The sequence below is a fragment of the Heliangelus exortis genome, chromosome 3, assembly GCF_036169615.1.
Source record: "Heliangelus exortis chromosome 3, bHelExo1.hap1, whole genome shotgun sequence".
In the NCBI taxonomy this organism is placed as follows: Eukaryota; Metazoa; Chordata; class Aves; order Apodiformes; family Trochilidae; genus Heliangelus; species Heliangelus exortis.
The window spans coordinates 2233285-2256183 of NC_092424.1; the positions used below are offsets into that span (position 1 = coordinate 2233285).

Below are 22899 nucleotides of genomic sequence, written 5' to 3' on the forward strand. Positions count from 1 at the left end.
TCCAGAATTTGGAGGGAGAGCCAAGTCAAAGATTTGGCTTTGCTCTTCAAACCAAGGCACAAGCTGAGCTGTTTAACCATGGCCATATGAGCAAACAAAAAAGGAAACAAAACAAAAAAGACCTACATAAAACTATATTAAAAAGTTCTTGGAGCTGAAAGAAATAGCATTAGAATATTCTTTGTGGATTTTACTCTTCTTTTGTGCTTAATTGCACACAAAACTGGGCCAAAACCAGAAAGCAGACCTCTATCTGAATCCTGTGCCTCTCCTGTTCCAAGAAGTGATTTCCTGCATGCTGTAGAAATGTGAGTTTGGGGTGTGATGTGCTGAGGGTGATGGCACATCACAGGATTCCCATCTTGCCCTGTTAAAAGACTTTTCTTTGCACAACACAGATCTTATAATGAGAGCCTGCAGGAAAGCTGGGGAGGGACTTCGAGGCTGCCAGGTAGGGATAGGACATGGGGGAATGGATTCCAGCTGGAGGAGGGGAGATTGAGGTTGGATGTGAGGAAGAAGTTCTTCCCCAGGAGGGTGGTGAGACCCTGGCACAGGTTGCCCAGAGAGGTGGTGGAAGCCCCATCCATCCCTGGAAGTTTTTAAGGTCAGGTTGGATGGGGCTTGGAGCAACCTGGGCTGTGGGAGGTGTCCCTGCCCATGCAGGGGTTGGACCTGGATGAGCTTGAAGGTCCCTTCCATCCTAAGAGGGCATGGACTTAAGCTCTGCCAGGGGAGGGTTAGGTTGGAGATTGGGAAGAAATTCTTTCCAGAGAGGGTGCTCAGCCATTGGAATGGGCTGCCCAGGGAAGGGGTGGATTCTCCATCCCTGGAGGTTTTTAAGAAGAGCCTGGATGTGGCACTCAGTGCCATGGGCTGGGAACCACAGGGGGAGTGGATCAAGGGTTGGAGTTGGTGATCCCAGAGCTCCTTTCCAACCCAAATGATTCTGGGATTCTGACAGGACTGATGGGGGAATGGATTCCAGGTGGAGGAGGGGAGATTGAGGGTGGATGTGAGGAAGAAGTTCTTCCCCATGAGGGTGGTGAGACTCTGAGACATGCAAGGGAGAAGTATCTAATGGAAAATAATATCTTTTTTTTAAAAAAATATATCTGCAGATTTTTTCACTGTGCACCCCAGATCACATTCCCATAAACCAGTCAGAAGCCCCTCTTGCTCCTGCTGGATTCTCTAAGGGTTCTTATCCTTGTGGTCTGGGACTATTCCTGTGAAATCTGAAGAGGATATAATGATCAAAAATCCAACTGCACTTTGTCACTGAGCTTTCCACCAGCTCTTTTTTTTCTCTTTTGCAGAGGAACCACAGCAGAGCAGAGCAACACCTCCTTGGCTTGTGTTTTCCCAGGGCTAATCTGGGCCATCAGGTTCCCTGGCAGGGGATGGGGAAGCAATTCCTGGCTCCCATCCCAAGGCAGGGGGCTGAGGTTGGCATTTTGTGGACCAGCAGTGGTCACATCCCAGGCAGCCCAGGGACAGTGGCTGCTGTAACAAAACTAATGCAGAACTGATGCAACAGTTCTATACATTATAAAAAAAAAAATAAAATAAAGCAGCAAACTGCTTGATTCTCAGGTTAGACTTTTTTAACACCTTGAGCAAGTCTGTGTTGAGGAGAGCTGTCTGTAAGGTGGCTGGAAATGAGCTGATCCCTAGAAAATCCAGTGTGGATGGACTGCAGGGTCAGGAAGGGTTGAGCAATGGTGCTGGCAAAGCCTGCATGGTGCCAGCAGCAGTCTGGACCACAGGCAGGACCATGGGACAGGCAGAGATGCCACCAGAAATGAAGATTCCCTGGGTTCCTAAGGTCTCAGGTATCCATAGTCAGATCCAGGGAGTGATGGAAGGGTCTCAGTTTCCCAGCTGGTGAACATGACTCCTGTTTCACTGAGGGGAAGGGCTTGGATGAGAAACATTCCTGTAAACTGCTTGGCTTCTTCAACATGCCAAAGCATGAATTGCAGCACCCCAATTTGCACATTTTGTTTGGTAATTGTTTTTAGGAGAGCTCTTCAAATACCCTCAGCTCACCTGGCAAAGGCTTCCATTTTCACAGCTCTGTGGGAAAAATGAATCAGCTTTATTTGCACTTCAAAGATGTCTTTTCAAAAAAAATGAGAGATTTTTTTCCACTGGCAAAAAACCCTAACACTTGCTGGTCAATACACTCACAGACCAAGCACGATAACTTTGTGCAATCCTGCTTAATGAAGGAGCCTTTAGAGTGCTGGAGCAAACTGGCCACAGCCTTTGGGAAGAGGCAGGGATTTTTATTTGCTGTCATTTTGGGTGGTGGCTTTTTGGTTTGGTTGGGTTTGCATTTTGCAAGCTGTGGTGCAAGGCAAGGCAGCCCAGAAGTAACAGGAACCTCTGTTTCCTCTGCTGTAGGAAAACCATTTTCCCCTTCTTTTTTTTTATTTTTTTTTTTTTTTTTTTCTTTTGGCAAAGAACTGCTTGAAAAAGAAAGAACCCTGGCAGAATCAGGCCAAGTCTTTACTGAGTCTTTTGCACAGTATCCTCTCTGATTTTGAGAGAGCCAAGTTAGCAAAGTCAAGCAAGAGCCACTGGAGCTGATGTCCCATCCTTACTCGTCCTCAGCTCATTCAGCAGAAGAGAGACCTCAGCTCCTCAGAAGACCAAAAGATTTTTCACTCTCCTTCTCCATAGGATTTATCAGCTGGCATTAAAGGGGTTTTTCTTTGTTTTAAGGTTGTTTTCACAGATGTAGTGTAGAGGATAGGGTGTAAGCAGCCCTGGCATCACCTCTGGTAAATGCAAGGCACTTGGCCATAGGGTTTAAAGACTATCAAAAAAAAGTACTTTGTGCACTGATTTTCCATATTTTATAGATGCTATAATAAATGTTTAGGATATACAAGATGTTTAGGATGTACATCCTGGCTCTAATGCAAAAGGCATCCTTGAAATAGCTCAGATTTTACAGATTTAGTTAGTACTAAAACTTCATGTCAGCTACAGGAGGAGTGAGTGCTAAGACTTAAATATTTAGAGCCAGATTCTGTCCCACTTGTAAGTGAAGCCAAACTTCTCTGGGAGTTTTCATCAAGTCAGTGGACAGATCCTACACTCCTGCTTCATTAAATCTCAGTAAAAATGACAATATTTAGAATTATATTTCTCTAAAACCAGGTAGGTAGTGTGGTCCCTTATAATCTGCACAAGAGGAGTGTGAGAGCTTGGAGAAGGAGAAAAAAGATTATGAATGAATAACAGTAATTTAAATTAGTTATAATTCTGTGAGAGGAGAATGTTGAATGCTTGCATAATATTACTCAGATCTTTAACCAAGAATTTGGGCTTAAAATTAAACAATGAAGCAAACAAACTGCTCAAATGGCAGGTTTTTGTGGCAAAACAGTTGTTTTGCAGTGTTGTGGTTCCAGTCTTTCTCACAGCACTCCTAATATTTCAGATTCTGGAAAAAAAAAAAAAAAAAAAAATTGGAGAGGTATTTGCAAAACCTTCCCCAAACCAGAAACTCTTAAAAAAAATAATTCAGTACCCTAGTAGGTTTATGTGTTGGTTAAAGAGCAAGTTGTTCTGTTTTACCCTGAGGTCTTTGTCTTATGGGTCCCCAAAGTGTCACCAGTTTGTAAAACCAGAGCTTGTGTCTTGCAAAAATGTTGGATGTGACCCAGTGCCTCTTGGCTACTGGAAGCCAAGGGTAAAAATTGAGGAAATTCTGGTTTCAGAGGTGGATTGGATGGGCTGTGGCCATGTGCTGTTCAGGTAGAGCTAAATGGGTGCTGGGGGGCACCTTGATCCTGCTTTGATGGGCTCAGAGCATTTCCAGATGATTCCTCCTTGTGTCTTGCACTGATTTGGCAGTGACACCACAGAGATGACTGAGCCCATCTGGCTGGGATTTCTCCTGCTTTGCTTAGGGCTGTGAAGTCCATAAATCAATCTGTAGGGCTGTGTTGAAGCCATGAGCTCTGTGTTCAGCCACAATCATCCTCCCCAGCTCTGAAAGTGCCAAATGGTGCCCAGCTGGTACCTGGAGAGTGCTCTGCAAGTGCTCACAAGGGGCTTGAAATATTTGGTTCCCCCAAGTTTTTCAAAGAGGGGGGGATGCTTCCAGCTTTCCCCAGGGCTTGAGACCCCTCGTGCTGATGAATTTTACTGAAATTTGCTCCAAATCCAAACACGTAGTGCCAGATGAGTATTCATGCTGTCATTTAGTCTGAAGTTTGGTTGCCACCTGGCTGCTGGGGCTAAAGTTGAGTGTTGATTAATGTTACCTCTTCCTTACAATCAGTGCTTGGTCCATGAGCAAATAAATATTTGAAACATCCTTTCATATGAATATATTCAGCTGTGACTTGAGTGGAGTGGATGGGTTTTTGTGTGGACTTCTCCTGGGGGAAGATTGGGCCACAGAAAATACTTGGTAGATTTCTGAATGGTCTTTATTAGAAGCTAATAAAAAAAAAAAAGTTTTTCCTGCATTTGCTTGTAGCATGAGGCTGCACTTGGTTTCTATCAGAGCTGAGTTTATTTGAAACAATCAGGAGAGAGCAGGCAAGAATTACAAGAAACACAAGAAATTACATTCTTCTTGCAAGAAATTCTTGTAAGAACAGTTTCTTAAAAAAGATGAATGTGAGATGTCCATGCTGTGGCCATAAAAGAAGAGATTTGTGGCCATAAAAGATATAAGGTTGGCATCTCTAAACACCTTATACCACATCACCTGCCTCTGTCATGCTAGGAAGTGTTTAAATACAAGCTGGAAACCTGAAAGGGTGAATGAATCTGTGGAATTACACCTCTCCTTCACCAGAATGAACTCATTTAAAGATTTTTTTCCCATTTTTAGTAGCTAACATACTTCCCTGGATGCTTCATTCATAGCAGGAAGAGATGGGGTGGATTCTGGGTGATGAAGTTGGTCAGTGAGAGGTAAGGAACCTGCAAGTTTAACTTGAGGGTGCAAGTTTGCTGGAGTTGGGAATATTTGGCCACTTCTGTAAAGGATCATTTTGCCATCCAGCCAAAAGAAATTCTGTTCTGCTTGACTAGAAATCATCCCACTTCCCAGCACCTTGCTGAAGGGAACCTTTCAGTCCCCTGTGGAAACACAGTTTGGTGCAGGGGAAGTGGAAATCCATCCAGTGAAATTCGAAGCTGATAAAAAGTAGTGGAAAATCTAAAAACACATTGGAAATCAGTTTCCCCAGGGCCTGCCAACTTCACTGGGTCAAGGAGGGTTCATCCCCAGCAAATGGATCAGATTCTTACCCTTGGCAGATGTGGGTTTGCTGCAGGGTTCCGTGGATGAGTATTTATTCATCCTACTTATTATAGTTCTGAAATAAGCCAGCCCAGAACTTGTGCATATCAGTATTTGAAGCACTCTGAAAGGATGCCTAAATGAGGCTTCATCAGTTTAATTAGGGTAGGTGGTTGATTTGCCTATTATTTTAATTAGCATCAACTGTCAGTGAAGTCTCTCTAAACTGATATTTGGGTGTAAATGTCTTATTTCTGGGTGTCCTCTGAGAAACAGAGAAGTGCAGCATCATCTGCCTCTAATGTTTCACTGCACACAGATCATTTTTCAGGGTTTTTCTTCACAGGTTTCTTGTTTCCTGCTTCCTATAGAGGTCATTGAGCTTCAAGCCCTAAGAATAGATCCCTGCAGGGGGGAAGCAAGCTGCCTAAATTATCCTTTCATGGCCCATTCTGGGAATGAGAAAAGGAGAGAGAAGGAAGCAGCTGAGAACAGAATTTCTTGGAGTGGATTCTGTTTGTGGGCTTGAAGGAAATTGAAAGGAAATGTTTGTCTGGGGGAAGGAAATGTTAAAAGTGGCATCTGGTTGCCTTTGTAATTTTCTGCAGATCTGGGGAGTTGTTTCTGCAGAACTCCCTGAAATTGAGACATCAACAGAGCCATTCACAGGAATTAGAAAAAAAAAAAAAAAAAAAAAAAAAAAAAAAAGAAGAAAAAAAAAGAAGAAAAAAAAAGTTTATTTATAATCAGGACTAACAAGATGGTTTTGGTTTTCTGAACTTAACTGTGAGATCTGGTACTCACAGGATTTTGTGGAAGGGTTTTCCAGCCATGTCTGGAAAACATGGGATATTGAAGTAAAATGCTTGGGAAAGCATCTCTTTATCCCAGCAAGACAAAAGTGATGAAACTCAGTAAAACAACAATAATGTGAGCATGTTCCTTGAGTAGATGAAGCTGGAATATCAGGGTTTTTCTCTGTGTGATTGTAGGAACACATCCCATAGAAAGTTTGCTGCGTCCTGATGCTGAAGGGATTTATCCCACTTTTTTTGTAGCAGAGATCCAGTCCTGTTCTGCTCACTTGGTGAAATTCTGGCATCCATCTGCTATGGTTTCAGAGGGTTGCTGTTGTCAGAGTGCTTGGACAGGCATTAATGCCATTTAGCAGTTATTTATTTGTTTTATCAACGATAAATAACACTTAATAATAACCAATATAAATTACTAATATCAATAACCAACTATCAATAATAACTGATGTCAACAATAAATTCCATTTATCAACAATAAATAACATTTATCAATAATAACTAATATCAACAATCAACCATCAATAATAACTGATATCAATAATAAATAACATTTGTCAACAATAAATAACATTTATCAATAATAACCAACATCAATAACTAATATCAATAACCAACTATCAATAATAACTGATATCAACAATAAATTACATTTATCAACAATAAATAACATTTATCAATAACTAATATCAACAATCAACCATCAATAATAACTGATATCAATAATAAATAACATTTGTCAACAATAAATAACATTTATCAATAATAACCAATATCAGTAACTAATATAAATAACCAACTATCAATAATAACTGATATCAACAATAAATTCCATTTATCAACAATAAATAACATTTATCAATAATAACTAATATCAACAATCAACCATCAATAATAACTGATATCAATAATAAATAACATTTATCAACAATAAATAACATTTATCAACAATAAATAACATTTATCAATAATAACCAATATCAATAACTAATATAAATAACCAACTATCAATAATAACTGATATCAACAATAAATTACATTTATCAACAATAAATAACATTTATCAGTAATAACTAATATCAATAATCAACCATCAGTAATAACTGATATCAATAATAAATAACATTTATCAACAATAAATAACATTTATCAATAATAACCAATATCAATAACTAATATCAATAACCAACTATCAATAATAACTGATATCAACAATAAATAACATTTATCAACAATAAATAACATTTATCAATAATAACCAATATCAATAACTAATATCAATAACCAACTATCAATAATAACTGATATCAACAATAAATTCCATTTATCAACAAAAAATAACATCTATCAATAATAACTATTATCAATAATCAACCATCAATAATAACTGATATCAATAATAAATAACATCTATCAACAAATAACATTTATCAACAATAAATAACATTTATCAATAATAACCAATATCAATAACTAATATCAATAACCAACTATCAATAATAACTAATATCAACAATAAATTCCATTTATCAACAATTAATAACATTTATCAATAATAACTAATATCAATAATCAACCATCAGTAATAACTGATACCAATAATAAATAACATTTATCAACAATAAATAACATTTATCAATAATAACCAATATCAATAATCAACCATCAATAATAACTGATATCAATAATAAATAACATTTATCAACAATAAATAACATTTATCAATAATAACCAATATCAATAACTAATATCAATAATGAACTATCAATAATAACTGATATCAATAATAAATAACATTTATCAGCAATAAATAACATTTATTTGTTTATCATTGCCAAATGAACATTTGTTACCTGGGGCTCTCCTGCTATTCCCACAGGAATTATTTGCAGCAATTCCATCTCCCACTCCTGTTGGGAATAATGGCAAGAAAACTTTGAAAGGGAATGAATGTTTCCCTTGGAGAGGAAATTACCCAATATTCTGGGTCTGGGGAAAGCAGGCAGGATTCTAGGGAAACACTTTAGAGCTGTTTTCCTTCTCTTTTAAGTGGGAAAAGTGTCCTAGTGGGAAAAGCCAACAGGGAGGTAGTGAACGAGGCAGAAATGGTCATGGAAAAAAAATATACAGAAAAAATATATATACAGAAAAAATATATACAGAAAAAAAAATATACAGAAGCACTGGGCTGCAGAAATGGCTTTTTTGGGGCTGTCACTAAGGATGTGGCCTGGTAGCTCCTTAGCCTTGGTGTAAGGAAGGGAAATAAGGAACTAATTTTTGGTCAGGAAAATCAATTAAGTGGGTTCAGCAGATGTGTGATAAGGCAGGTGGAGAAGTGGCCATCACTGTGGTTTGTTTGCACGTTTTCCAGTTTGTCAAAAGTATTTACATTTTATCTAATATTTACCACTAATAATAAACTCCTCTCTTTTTATTATGATTTCCTATCTGCTGGGGAAGAGGAAAGAATTAAAGGTTTCAAGGAGGGCAAAGTCCTTCCTGAAAACACCAGAGTTTGTCTTATTTTTTTTTTTTTTGTCTTGAATCCCTTCACTGATGCTTGTTTTTAACAGGCAGATTTTTCACCACTGAAGCCCTTACAGGACTTCTACCTTAGCAGTTGGTTTGCATCCTGCTGTGGTTATTTTCCTTCCTGTTTTTCATCCTTTTGCCACGAAGAAGAAGAATTTTTATCTTTCATCTTCCCTCTGATTGCTGTCCTGAGTCCATTCCCACTTGCAATCCTAAATTCCAGCCTTTTCCTGACTGCCCCTCCTAAAGCCACATTCCCAGCCCTCCTTTGGCACCTCTCCCACAGCACTTCTTCCCTCTGCCTCTGAGATTCAGAACCACTCAGAAGGGAGGAAAAGGACCTGAAGAAGCCCTGACCTGGTGCACAGGAGGCAAATTTATGGCTTGAGCTGTGACTTGTAGAAAGCTTTGCCTTGGCAAGGCCAGTTATTTGGGTCTCTGCCACTGGACCAGGACTCCAGTGGTTTCAAGGCAGCCCTTGGCTGTTTTTTTCAAGTACTGAAAGGAATAATAAGAACATATTTTTATTAAATAAATAACTAATAAAGAAAATTTGTTCAGAAATCAGGTGGTGAAGCTTCTGCTCACTGCTGCTACAGCCCAGATCTGCACTGAGAATTCTCCATCACCCCCTCTCTCTGCTGTTGGGTTTTATCCATCTGGATGGAACTAAATGATGCTTAAGGTCCTTTCCAACCCAAACCAGGATTCTCTGACCTGACTGTGCAGTCTCTCAAGGCCAAAGTATTTTTAAAGTGAAATTGAGAGCATGAAAACCCCCCTGGGGCTGTGAGAGGTGGAAATTCCTGTACTTTGCTGGGTTATCCTGGTAGTTACAAGGACAGAAACCCAGGGAAAGCTGCAGTAGCTGATGGAGTGGGTTTAAGGCTCATCAGGATGAATGAGAAAAGAATTTATTGGACTTTAAAGAGGAGGTATGATTTCCTCCTTCTTCCTGCAGCTGCTTCACCCTGCTTGCTCCTTTGGGTTTGATTACATGCAAAACATAAAAAGTGAAGGAGTGAGCTGAGGGATGTGATTCCCAGGGCTGCTGTACCTTGGAACCTGATAATCAGCAGCAGCATCCAGATTCACTGAGGGGAAGATTTATTTTGGCTGCTTCTAGAGGATGCTGGTGATGGGATTTGTAATTTGTGAAACCATAGCTATTTCTGTGAAAGTTTTAATATGCAAACAATTAGCTATTTCCTTTCTTTTCTTTAATTTTTTTAAATTTTTTTTTAAGCAGCCTCTCTGGCTTCACTGCACTGATTCTTTAACTACAACTTCTTAGCCAAACCCTGGTGCTTTGAGAGGTATTAAATCTCTGAGTATGTCAGTGGATAGACCAAGACAAACAATATAAATCAATATTTATTGATTGCAAAATCAATATTTATTGCAGACAATGCAATATAAATCAATTTATCAATTTATCTACATGTTCTGCTTAAATACTGGATGAAATAAGATGGGGGAAAAAAATCAGCCAAAGGACTGAAAAAATCCCACTCCATCTACGCCTTGTGATCAAGTTAGTAAGTGATATGCTGGTTTTTAAACCTTATCTCTGGATTGGAATAAAAGACACAATTTTGTCCCCCAGGCCTTGTTTCAGCTGGAACTGTGTCCCAGGTACAGTACAGAGCTCTTTCATTTCTTGCCACCTTTCCCCTGCCACAAAAATCTTCCTGACTGGAAGGAGCATTCTGGACATCACTGGTGTCTTCCTATCACTATTTTTTACCTACAATTTGCAAAATATCTCCTGAATATTTCCTTATTCCTGTGGATAAGAATGAATTAGATTAGACTAAATATAGAATAAATAGAATTTATAATAGAATTTATAGAATAAATAGATTAGACTGAAGTTGAGGCTCACTAGAAATGCACAAAGAAATCCAGTCAGGATTCTGCTTGTCCTTCTGTGGTCTGAACTGGGAGAAATCAAATGGTAAATCTTAGAGATTGGGAGATTATGTGTGTCACTGGTCTTTAACTGGCTTGAAAGAAGAGCAAATCCTACCCAGATTATTATTATTTTATTATTATTATTACTATTACTATTACTTTTATTACTATTATTACTATTGCTATTATTACTATTATTACTAATATTTTATTATTATTATTGTTACTGCTATTATTTGTAAAAGTAAACTGTTCTTTCCTTATCTGGAGATAATCTTATATTGATTGAAATTCCAGCAGCTTGAAATCTTTGTCTGTAATTTGTATCTTTGTAGAGTGCTCATAGTTATTCCCCTCCTTGCTGTTCAAATATTTTTTTTTCCACTAGATTAATTTGAGAGTTGAATAGAAGCCACTTTATTAGCTATCTCAATTTCCCATGGTAGGAGACTGACTTGATAGCTCCTGGAGAAATAATGGCTTGGGTAAATAATCTGTCTCCTTTATTATCTCTGCAGTGCCACAGACCCCATTTTAGTAGTGAAAAAAAAAAAAAAATCCTCAGCTGGGGTGGTTTTTTACTGATCAAAATGTCTTTCTCAGGCCCCGAGGTTTCTGTTGGTTGTCCCCTGGGTCATAGTTCCATGGAAAAGCTTGGAATGTGTGGACATGTAAGCTTTTCTCACATCCAGAAAAGATCTTAGGGATGTATTGTTTATGCTGAGATAAAAATGTATTAATTTATCTTCTGGGTCTTTGGGGTCCAGAGCAATGGGTACATTGCCAGAATCACCAGAAAAGAAGGTGGAAGGATTTTTCACTTCTATGAAGTGGTTATTCCAAAACTGGGAAGAAAAAGCAGAATATGAGTAGCCAGGGTTGGAAGGGACCTTAAAGCTCATCCAGGTCCAACCCAATTCCATGGGCAGGGACATCTCCCAGAGCCCAGGGTGCTCAAGGTCCCATCCAACCTGGCCTTCAGGTTGGACATCTCAACATCTAAACCTTCAGGTTGAAGATCTGAATGGTATCAAGATGAATAATTAATATGAGGAATGATAAAAAGCTGGGTATTTCCTGTTTTCTCTGGAAAAAAAAAAAAAAATCGAGCAGTTTGGTGACTGTGGAGCGGGTGAGGATTTTTTTTAAGGTGGCAGAGAAAGTACTTGGTTATCCATAGATTAAATCCAGTGGAGGACAGGAGGTGAAGTGTCATTTGGAGTGTGCTTTAAAGCAGCTGCATGCAAAGGAAACTGAAATTCCTAACAACACACACCATAAACCTGGGATAAACACACCATAAAGCTGGGATTTGAGCTGCAGTCAGTCCTCTCCAAAAAATCTTCAAAAAATCCAATCCTTCCACACACTGGAAGAACGACATAAAAATCTAAATTTTTCTTCAGCACTTTTTTTCTTTTTCTTTTTTTTTTTGTTTTTTCTTCCAAAAGCATCATCGTGTGATCAAGAACTTCAGTCAGCCCTGGAGGAAGCCAAACAGCCCCAGAAAGACAACGTCTTCATCCCAGAGTGTGCTCAGGGGGGTCTCTACAAACCAGTGCAGTGCCACCCTTCCACTGGTTACTGCTGGTGTGTTCTGGTGGACACAGGACGTCCCATCCCTGGCACATCAACCAGGTAAGGGGACACATCCAGAGCTCAAAGCCTGAGTAAAAAGGTGGCTCAGAGTTCCTGTGCTGGCAGGGAAATTGCTCCTGCTCATTGAGGCTTCTTCCACTATGAAGATTTGGGGAAATATTTTGAAAGAGCCATCAAAAGTTTAGGTCTGATGGCCAGAGACTCCTTCACTGCAATGTCCCAGTCCTCTTTTTCATTTTTCTGTTTTTCACTTTCTGTTTTGCTTCCGTGTCTTTGCTGTACCAGAAATGACATCAAGATTTGGGAAATGGATTTCTTGAAGCTTTAGGGATGCAGCTACAAAGTTTGTTCAGTGAGGGCAAAGACTTTAAACCCTTTTAGCTTCCAGTGTGATCAAAGTTTTACTCTGCTTGTGCAAGGATTTTATGGTGGGCACAGACAACACCTCAGTGTCTATGGTCAAGTCCTTACAAGCAGCATTTTTGAAAGGCTCTGAGAGATTTTCTGCATGGCCAGCAGATCCAGAGAGCTGAATCTCCCCCTTTACTCTGCACTTGTGGGACCCTCACTCACAGTAGTGCATTGAGTTCTGGTGTCCCCATCATAACGAGGACACAGAGCTGTTGGAATGAGTCCAGAGGAGGCCACAAAGATGATCCAGGGGCTGGAGCAGCTCTGCTGTGGGGAGAGGCTGAGGAGCTGGGATTGTTCAGCCTGGAGAAGAGAAGACTCCAGGGGGACCTTAGAGCTGCCTCCCAGTTCCTGAAGGGAACCTCCAGGAAGGCTGCAGAGGGACTTTTCCTAAGGGTGTCCAGTGGCAGGACAAGGGGAAATGGTTTGAAACTGCAGGAGAAGAGGTTTAGATGGGATGTTAGGAAGAAGTTCTTCAGGAGGAGGGTGCTGAGACTCTGGAACAGATTGCTCAGAGAAGCTGTGGCTGTCCCCTCCCTGGAGGTGTTCAAGGCCAGGTTGGATGAGGCTTGGAGCAACCTGGGCTGGATGAGAGGTGTCCCTGGGCATGGACATGAGGTTGGAGATGATCTCTAAGGTCCCTTCCAACCTCAGCCATTCCATGACTCCATGACACAATGATATTTGCTTAACTTCCAACAAGCAGTTCACACCAAAGCATCACAGAGAAATTGATAAATTCTGTCTTCCTCACCAGGCAAGAGACATCCTTTTCCAGAAATCCTGTATCTTTCACACCTCTTTCTCAAACAGTCTCACAGGGTCTCTGTTCTTGTTTCAAGTGCCCTGAAAAGTTCAAGGCCAGGCTGGATGAGGCTTGGAGCAACCTGGGCTGGATTAGAGGTGTCCCTGGGCATGGAGGAGATGAGCTCTGAGCTCTCTTCCAGCCTCAGCCATTCCATGGTTCTATTTTGTGCTGGGAAACCAAGGCTTGGAGCAAATAATGAGTAAGCCCAGAGGAAACCTCACACTCCTTAGCCTGGCTGTAGAAGCCCCAAGTCAGATGGGCTATGACAGGAACCGACCCAGCCTCAGAAATGTTCAGTAATTTTTCCAGCAACCTCCTCAACTGGTTCATGTGACTTGTGATGGAAAAACTTGGGAAGCCAGGGAGAGGAAATGCCCTTTCAATGTGTAATTAGAAGAAGTCTGGAGTTCAGTTGCCTCAGCTGAGGTGGATACATGGTCAGGTTTTGTTGGCCCCACAGAGCAGATGGAGGCAAAGCAAATATCAGGTTCAAAAAAATGCTTTTTAGGCTGGTTATTAAGGCTTGGCCATGAAAGGGATGCTATACAAGCTAATATAATGCTGATAGGTCCTCTCACTATCTTGATGAAATAAATAATCTTTTCAAGATTAAGTCAAAATAATGGGTGTTTTGCATAAGGTTTGTGAAAAAAAAGAACCCCAAACCAAAACATTATAAGCCAAGTGTATAAGTGAAATGTTATATTGGTGAAGAAGCATTTCCTAACATCCAACCTAAATCTACTCTTCTCTGATTTAAAATATTAATACTTGTGGGCCTTCCAACTGTCCTGGCATCTGAAACAGAGAGAAATCCTTTGTCAGTGAAGGTATTGTAGAAAAACCTACATGGACTTCTAGAGTTAAAATAAATATACTTGAATGTAGCACCACTCTAGGACCTTGAAGAACATAAAACTCACAAGAAACAGGTGAAGTTGAAACATCCAAGGGTACAAAAAGGGTACAAAACCCTGAAAATCTGTCAATATGGTCCTCATAAGCTGGATCCCATTGCCTCCTGCCCAAGGTGCTGGGACTCTCAGGAGGTCTGGAAGCCCAGGGTCTCACAGAGGACTTTTTAGCAGCTCAGGTCATGGGTAAAATAAGGCCCAATCCTCTTGGAAAAGAGTCTCTAAACCTAAAAGCCAGCATAAACCAGCTACTTCAGGAGGCTGGATCCATCCCCACTGCTGGGTTCCTGGGGAACTCCCCATCCTCTTCTGCTTTGGGCACCTCAGGAAACCTCAGTGGTTCCCAGGGGTATAAAGCAGCCCTCAGAAACTCTTGCCAGTTTAGATTCAGGTTCATTGCTAAAGATTCTTTCCCATTTAAAATTAAAAAGAGTAACTTAGGGTGTCTTTTGGCACCCTTATTTTTAACCTTGCCAGTGCTCCATCCTGACACCTCTCCCTCTTCTCACTCTTTCCCCATGAAAACTGAGGCAAGGGTGGTTTTCTTAGGTTTTCTTATCAGCTCTTAGCATGGCTGTGCCTGGCTGGTAAATTTGTGATGGTTTGTTTCATCTTTCTTTGGTTGCTTTCAAGAGCTAAAGATGAATTTTTCACGGTTCATCGTTTTAACCCCTATTTGGCTTTAAAAAATTTGGTTTGTGCACGTGTAGAGAACAAAAATAGAAGCTAAAAAAGGTGGAAGAGCAGAGGCCAAAAAAAAAAAAAAAAAAAATAGAAGCAGTCAGCCATCAGATTAATTGGGGACCAGGCTTGTTGCCAGCTGCTGCATTAGTGAATCTTGCTCAGAGATTTCCCTTTTCACTCTTTTCTCAGCTGATTGAAGTGCTCATCCCTCAGCTATCTGAACTCAAGCTCTGTTATCAAAGCAGCTTCTATTCCTGCAATTCTTTTTTTGGGGGAAAAAAAGTGCTTGGAGATCTCCCAGGTCTGTGAAACAACACTTTGCCTTCTTGCAGCAGCCAGAATTTGATGGGCCAGTGGATGATGGTTTCATTAGATGAGGTGGAAATAAATGAAGGGCTCCGAGGGGAAAAAGCTTTGCATTTTTTTTCCATTCCACCTGGTAATTAAGCTGAAAGTACTTTGGTAATTTGCTTAGGGGCAGGCTGGCCTGGGCCCAAGGCATAGCCACCATTTAATGACTGCTTTTAAAAAAGATTTTCTTCCAAAAATGTGGATTAATATACTTTAATTAGACATTTTAGCATGCTACTCAATAAATGTCTGTTTGGGGAACTCTAGAGCAGGAGAATTTCAAAGAAAGATGAGCAGTTCTATAGAATACAAAAGAACCCAGGTTCAGTGAGCAGGTGTGTGTGTGAAACACTTGGATCTGCCCCCAAATCCTGGTGCTAAAGGAAATTTGAAACTTTCTCTGCAATGCTGCACACTTCAGCTTCAAGCTACTTTAGTGGGACTGTTAAAAAAAATAAAAGAGAAATAAAAGAGGGAGTCAGCAGCAGCTGCTCCCATACTTCCCAGTCTTGTAGTGGAGTTTAAGTCCATGTTTGTTATAAAAAGCAAATAGCAGAGTTTTTCCCTCCCTCCTTCTGAGCAAACTCAAAAAGTATAAAGGAAGCAGAATATTCCAGTAGCAGGTGGAGACTCAGTGGGTTTTTCCAATCCATTTTAAGCTGTTCTAACCCCACTCCCTTCCTTCTGGAAACCCTTTGCTCTTGTTAAAATGTTAGCTGGCCATGGTTAGTCCTTATGTAAACCAAATTCTTTTTCTTGCTGTGATTTGGAAATTGCTTCTCTAGGCTTCATCTTTCCTGGTGTCAGTGCTCAGAATTCATCATATTGGTTATGGGGTTTTGGGAGGTGGAAGGAGAGAGACTTTGGGTTTGGTTTTGTGAGGGTTTTTGTGAGGGCAAAACAATTTGGCTTGTTTTTTCAAGCCAAATCCCCCACAGTTTCCTCCTTCTTCACTTTTGCTCCCTGTAGAATGGGATTTGGAATAGATAATATTTTTTTTCCATTTAATATCAATAGTGGAAGTTTTTAATTTAATATCAATAGTGGAAAATAGGCAGATGGATTTGCATCACCCCTTCTGAGTGCAAACCAAGCTTGTTCCCTGACTGAAAGAAAGGACAAATTTAATTTGGACTAGAAAATTGGAAATAAATTTGTTCTGAATCAAATTGACTGCTTTTTCTTCTGTTCTTTAGGTATGAACAACCCAAGTGTGATAACAGTGCCAGAGCTCACCCCACCAAAACAAAGGATTTGTACAAAGGACGTCAGCTCCAAGGTCAGTCAAACAGATACATTTTGATTTCATTTATTCAAATGCTTTGTTTATTCCCTGCAATAAATTAGAAAGCCATTTCTTACCCTCTATCAATAGAATGTATCTTGTAGATCCTGTTTTATTGATCTGCCACTGACTGAAGTCTTGGACATGGGAGTGTGTGTAACCAGAGGGCCTGGGATGCTGTCAGAGAAATTAAAGCTCCTTTTTCTCAACAGCTTAAAGCCATTCACATTTACTCACTGGAATTATTCCTTGCTGTTGTCATACCAAAGCAGTCAGTAAATATATCCAGAGTAACTTGGCCTTCACTTCATCATCCCTGTTTCAGCAAAGTCCATGGGAAATTGGCCTCTCTCTTCAATTCGGTCTAAAAATTGTATCATCTACTTGCTTTTTTTCCAAGGCAACCCTTGTCAGTTTACAGATTATTCCATTCTTCTCTTTGGCAGGAGCAAACCTTGGTGTTTATTAACTTTGTAATTTTTTAAACCTTTTTATGAGCAAGTGAGAGGATTTATCTCTAGGCAGCTGGGCTACAGAAGTAGACTTCATTTTCGAGGTGACTTTTAATATGTTTGAGTAACTCTTGAATAAGTCTTGGTGTAGGTTTACACCAAATTTGGTGTTATTAAACATATTATGAGGGATTATGAGTCACTGTCAGTTATTGTAAAAAACCAGAAACAAGCAACTAATATGGGCAGATTTTTTTGTGCATCACTCAGAGAAACATCTGGGCAATAACTCTGAACTAAACATGCCCATCAGTGCTGAAATCCATATTGAATGCTGCAGATTTTAATACTCTCTGTCCTGAAACAAATTTAATTACCCAGTATAATTAAATGAAAGTAAGAAATACAAATTATATGTTTTTATACCACGTATAATTATATGTTGTATTATATCCACCTAGATTGGACTTGATGATCTTAGAGGTCTTTTCCAACCTTAATGATTCCATGAAGTCAACCACAGAATTAAATGCAAGGTGTCCACTTGCTGTGGCTGTAAAAATCTATCTGAAAAGCTGATTTACACAAAAATTCACATTGGAACACCAAATATCTCCATTTCTCTTCCATCACAAAAAAAAAAAAAATTAAAAAATCCTTGGGTATTGGAACCTTTATGTGAAATCCCCCTTTGTTGAGAGGCAGATGGAGGATGTTTATCCATCCTTTACTCAGTTGGGATTTGCTTCCTGAAGTTGCTGCTGGAACTCCAGGGAGGTTATCAGCTATTTCAGGGATGTATTTTACAATCCTGACCTTTCTGAAAGGGGTTTGCATGGAATATTTCAAGCTGCTCTTGGAGAGTTACAGACTTGGGGTATGATTTGATTTTGTGTGTGTTTTTTCTGCGTGAGAAAACCTTGCACTCATTAGAGAATATAGCAAAGGAAAAGCTGAAGAAACAGGTTTTACACTAAAAAATACCAGTTCCTGGCCATCTCTGCTTTTTGCTAGAAAATATGAAGGATTTGCAAGCTGGAATCTTGGATGATGTGGAAGGGTTTTCAGTTTTCTGTTTCTTAGCCAAAGGGATAGTGCTCTGTTACAGCACAGTAATTAAGATTTAACCAAAGCCAAAGTACTTGGCCAGTGAAACAATTAACCAGAACTTCCCATGCTGATAAATCCCTTTTCAAGAAGTTAGGCAGCTCTCTTTTGCATTTGTTTATTTGATGGTATTTTGCATTGTGTGAGCTTTAGTCCAAGCACTGTTAACTTGTACTTATAAATGATTATTTATGACATGGCTTTGCTCTCCCATATCTTACACTGCTTAATCATTGACTTCCAAATGCTTTATTTTATTTTAAAATAGGAAAAATATAAAAATTTCCTCATGTCTCATAAATAATTCTGGATTAGCTGGAAAATCCTTTCTCTTCTACTCTGCAGCAGCTTGGAGTAAGTTAATACCCATGGAAGTAAAAGGGGGAAGAGGTTATTCCACAGCTGGACTTGTGTTAATTTTGTGTTTATTTTTCTTTCCCTCTCTTCAGGCTTTCTCTTTGCTCTCTCTTAACTCACCAATTAAATGTCAGTCCTCAGCCTGCACATTTTTCTCTTACATAGGAATGTTACATGGAGTCAAAATGACTTCACTTGACACAGTTTTTTGGGAAAAAGGAGACTCCAAGGGGATCTTGCAGAGGTGTTAGCTGGCCAAATGGCACAAATGGCTAATTCCAGGCAATTTTTTAGGAGAAATAGACCCCAGTTACTCAGAGCTTGTTGTAAGCAGTGTTGCAAAGGCACATTTGTATTTTTGCTGCCTAAATTTCAATACAGCACCTGCTTGCAGCAGGGGTGCATAAAGAAGTGCAGGTTCATTGTGTGCTTTGAAGGAATAATACATTTCTGAATGGATGATTTCCAACTTGTACCCCCAAAAATGCAGTAGCCCTGTGGGAACCTGCTGTGTAAAACCAGGAAGATTTAAAACCCCTTATTTCCCTACTATGAGTGATGTTAAATAGGATAAACCCCACTGGTGCATCCTCAGGTGGGTTGAGCTGGCATCCTTCTGCAGCTGAGCAGATGCAGACCACCTGGACATCTGAATCCATCCAACTGAGCTATGAATTATCCTCACATCCTCTGGGGAACTTAATATAAAGCATCTGAAACTGAAGGCTAATCTAATGGTGGTTAGAATGACCCAGGCCACCTGTATCTTTTAGATTGGACTGCAAGTTATTATAATTTTTCCCGTTGGATTTTTTTTTTTTTTTAAGCAAAAGAATTTTTCTGAGGTTGCTTGAGATCCTTCTCAGACACTCGTTATTTCAAGATAATGAAAATGAACCCAAAAAGAAGTCTAGAGAATATCCCAGACTGGGGAAACAGAGGGGCTTTCAACTTTTCTCAGACTTCTAAACGTTCAAGTTTTGACCTTTTGTGCTCTGTGTTATGCAGTAAAATGGAAGCTCTGGAATGTTCTGTGGGGTGTCTTGAATGGTTTATTTAGGCTGTTGGATAACTGGTGTCTTGAACAGAAATTCAGTTTTCTCCACCAGCTGGTCAAGAGGATTTAAAAGGACTTTTAGCATTAGGGCTGTTGGAGCTAAACCTTTAATGTGATGGAGTGAGGTGTAGGTGCTCTTTTATTTTCCTAAAACACTGAGTGGCAAGAGGTAGAATTCAAGCAAGATGAAGAAATAACTGCTTCTGGAACTGCATTTTTTCAAGCTGAGTGTAAGGGTGAGGGGATTTTCAAGCATTATAGGTTTTAATAGTTAGTGAAACATTTTTCAGCAGCAATCTCAGTAGCTGAATATTTATTTATAACTTCTGTACCACTGCACTAATGCATTAAGGACATTGCAAAGCAGAGCCTGATACAGACATTTAAAAAAAAAAAAGGATGAAATAAAAGATGTAAAAAGTACCATTTCAATTTTTTAAATTTTATTTATTAATAACACAAAATTTTTCCTCTCCCTGCATTCCAGCTGCATTTCCTGAGTCACCCTTGGGGTACTTGCACCCTGCTTGGGGGATTTGTGCCTTAGGCCAGGGATGGGCTACCTGATGCCAGTTTTACCTCTGTTCTAGGCCACCTGGAAGAAAGGGACTTGAATATGTAAGAGAGCAAGACCTGGGAGAATACTGAGCCAATTCCAGAGCACTCTGTTCTTTTCCCTCCAGGACAAATCTTTTTTTCTATTTAAAAAGCATCCATTGAATGCAGGCAGCCTGGTTGAGGCTCCTCTGTGGGTGAGGGTTGGGTAGACTTTGGATATTCCTTTGTATAGCTTCAGATTTTTGTTTTCTTGCTTAACCTGGGAATTTATTTGCTTTTCTTGTAATATAATTTTCACTGTATAGACCTGAAATTTGAAAAGTAAGTGGGAAATGTGATTTTGTTCACATATCTTTCAATTAGAAGTACCCTTACATTTTTTTTTGAAGCAAAAAACCCCCAAAGACACCAGCTTGAGAGAAGAGCACAACATCAAGCTGGATTTTCAGGCTTTGCTGAGTTTCTTTGGTTTTGTGGCTTCAAGTCAGACCATTAATTCTGTTGATGTTTCCTTTTGGTTCATTTCAGCTTCTCCTTTTTTTGTGCACAGTATGATTTGGGAAGTCACTATAGTTGTGATACTTCCTCTCATTAAAAAAAAAAAAAAAAAAAAAAAAAAGGATAATTTGGGAGGGGAAACAGGAGTTTGGAAGTAGCAGTGCCCCATAAACTGTAGCAGTAACACAATCTACTGCCTTGGGTGGTATTGGAGATTCAGTAAATCCCTCTGCTCAAAGCCCTGAACATCTCCCTTCTGTATTTTCCCCAAATAACATAGCTCCTCACCACTGAATATTGCCTTTTCCTGGGATGCTGATACCAGTTAACCCAGTAGAATGCATCAATTGCTTTGAAGCCACCATGGATTTCTACTGGTGAAACAAAATCAGCATTTCCCTCTTTTTATTCCTTCCTGCCAATCCCAGAGCTCTCTGAAAAGCCTCACTTCAGATGCTTTTTGTTACAGTTTTTGATCCTAGAGTATTTCTCCAAAAAGATGAATATTTTGGAGTTTTGCTAGCACTGAGTTAAGAACTTTCTGACAGGTTTCCAGTTTTAATGCCTCAGGTTTATTCAGAGACACCAGAAGGATGCAAATGAGTAAACTGAGCATCTTTCCTCAGCCTTGATGAAAGAGATACCAGATTCTCAGTATGGATAAAAGTTTAGACCACTGCCCCTTCCTCCCCACAGCCCAAACCCAAACCCCAGAGCTTTCCATCCAAACTTAAGCTCTGCTGCTGGCTGTGTTGGTATTTAATGGCCTACAATTAAAGTCAGGAATATGAAACTATTGCTTAACTGCAGTGCCAACTGTAAAACCAATTTTCTTAGTAGGAAAAAAATTCCCTTAAAACTCTCCTCTCAATACAGTGTGGTGAATTACAGGTGGTTTTCTGATTTCCCAGCCTGCTGATGACTCTGTTCTCAGCTCTTGCTTTGTCCCATGGATCTCCCTAAATTGAGTTTCACCTTCATTAAGATCTTCTGATAATCATGCAGGAGAGCTGATGAACTCAGTTGTTTATTTCACATTTGGGTTATGTAAGAGGAGCAAAAAGTATTCTAACTGCCCAATTTTCTTCCTATTGTAATGGTTTTAGTTGCTGTGTTTCTGAGGGAATAATCCAGCACTGACCCTGAACTGTTTATATTTTGTGGAGCAAAAACTCATGGTTTAAGTTATGGGGGAATGATGTGTGGGTAAGTGCAGTTTGCTTTTTGGTTGTTGGCAGAGCTGCTTCTTTTTCCAAAGTGAAATAATCGGAAATGCTGAAACCACAACGATGCAACCCAAGCAACCCAACAACCATCCCAAAGAGCCTCTTACTTCAAAGGCATCTTTAAAACAAAATAAAAAAAAAAAGAAAGTGATAGAGTCTTAACTGCTTTTTTCCTGTTGAGGTCTGTTCCATTATATTTTAGAGTTGCTTCACTTTTGACCGTGGATTTCATAAGGTACCAGACTCTGTTTCCCAGTTGGAATGAAGTGCCCAAACTGGGCTGCCCCATCTTGCTCATTGTTTCCTCTGTGTAGTCTGGGTACTACACCAAGTAGAAAACAATCTTACCTTCCTAGACATTCTTAACCATTTAAAACTTGGCTTGTTTTGCAGGGCATTAGTGAAGTAATTGAGTATTTCTGATCATAATGCAGATGATACACAGCTGCCTGCCTTGCCTGGAGCTTAAAGTTGTTGGCATGGAACTTGTGATTTCAAAGGGTTAGATTTTCATGATGTAACCAGCTTTTGGGCTGTATGAGGTGATATAATAAGTATAAATAATATAAAATCTAATCATATAAAATATCATAAAATACCCCTTTCTACTCTTGACTCTTAAAGCCCCAAGTTGCCAAGCAACCATCTGAAGATGCTGGCTGGTTAGAACGAGCCTGTACCTCTCCTCCTGAGCCCTCTGCTACTTTATTTACCAAGAAATTCTTGGCCAAAAATGGAGCATCCCTGCTGTGTTAACAGCCCCAAACTGCCCAGGAAACATTGGTTCAGAGCTGGTGCTGGCAGCCCTGAAAAGCTGAGTGAGGAAGGAGAGGACCTGTCTGAAGGCAGGAGGAGAGGAGAGGGAGGGTGCTGGGGGGTCCCCTGCTCAACCCCAGGGGGCTGTGGTCTTGTCAAGGTGCCCAGGCCATAATACAAGATGTTATTGGAGTGTCCACAGTATAATAATAATATAATAACCTCTAATAATAATATAATATGATATAAAAACCTCTGTAGGTCCACTGGTTTAAGCTCCAGATGAGGTGTGCAGCAGAA

At 39.8% G+C, this 22899-nt stretch overlaps 1 protein-coding gene across 13 annotated transcripts in view; it reads left to right on the top strand.

Annotated features, from left to right (window-relative positions):
- Nucleotides 1-22899, top strand: part of SMOC2 (SPARC related modular calcium binding 2) — a 131539-nt gene that overhangs the window by 78718 nt on the left and 29922 nt on the right. For all 13 annotated transcript variants that reach the window (XM_071738893.1, XM_071738895.1, XM_071738891.1 and 10 more), the window contains exons 8-9: nucleotides 11988-12174; nucleotides 16500-16582. In XM_071738893.1, the coding sequence (XP_071594994.1) occupies nucleotides 11988-12174; nucleotides 16500-16582 (270 nt within the window). The remainder of the gene's footprint in view (nucleotides 1-11987; nucleotides 12175-16499; nucleotides 16583-22899) is intronic.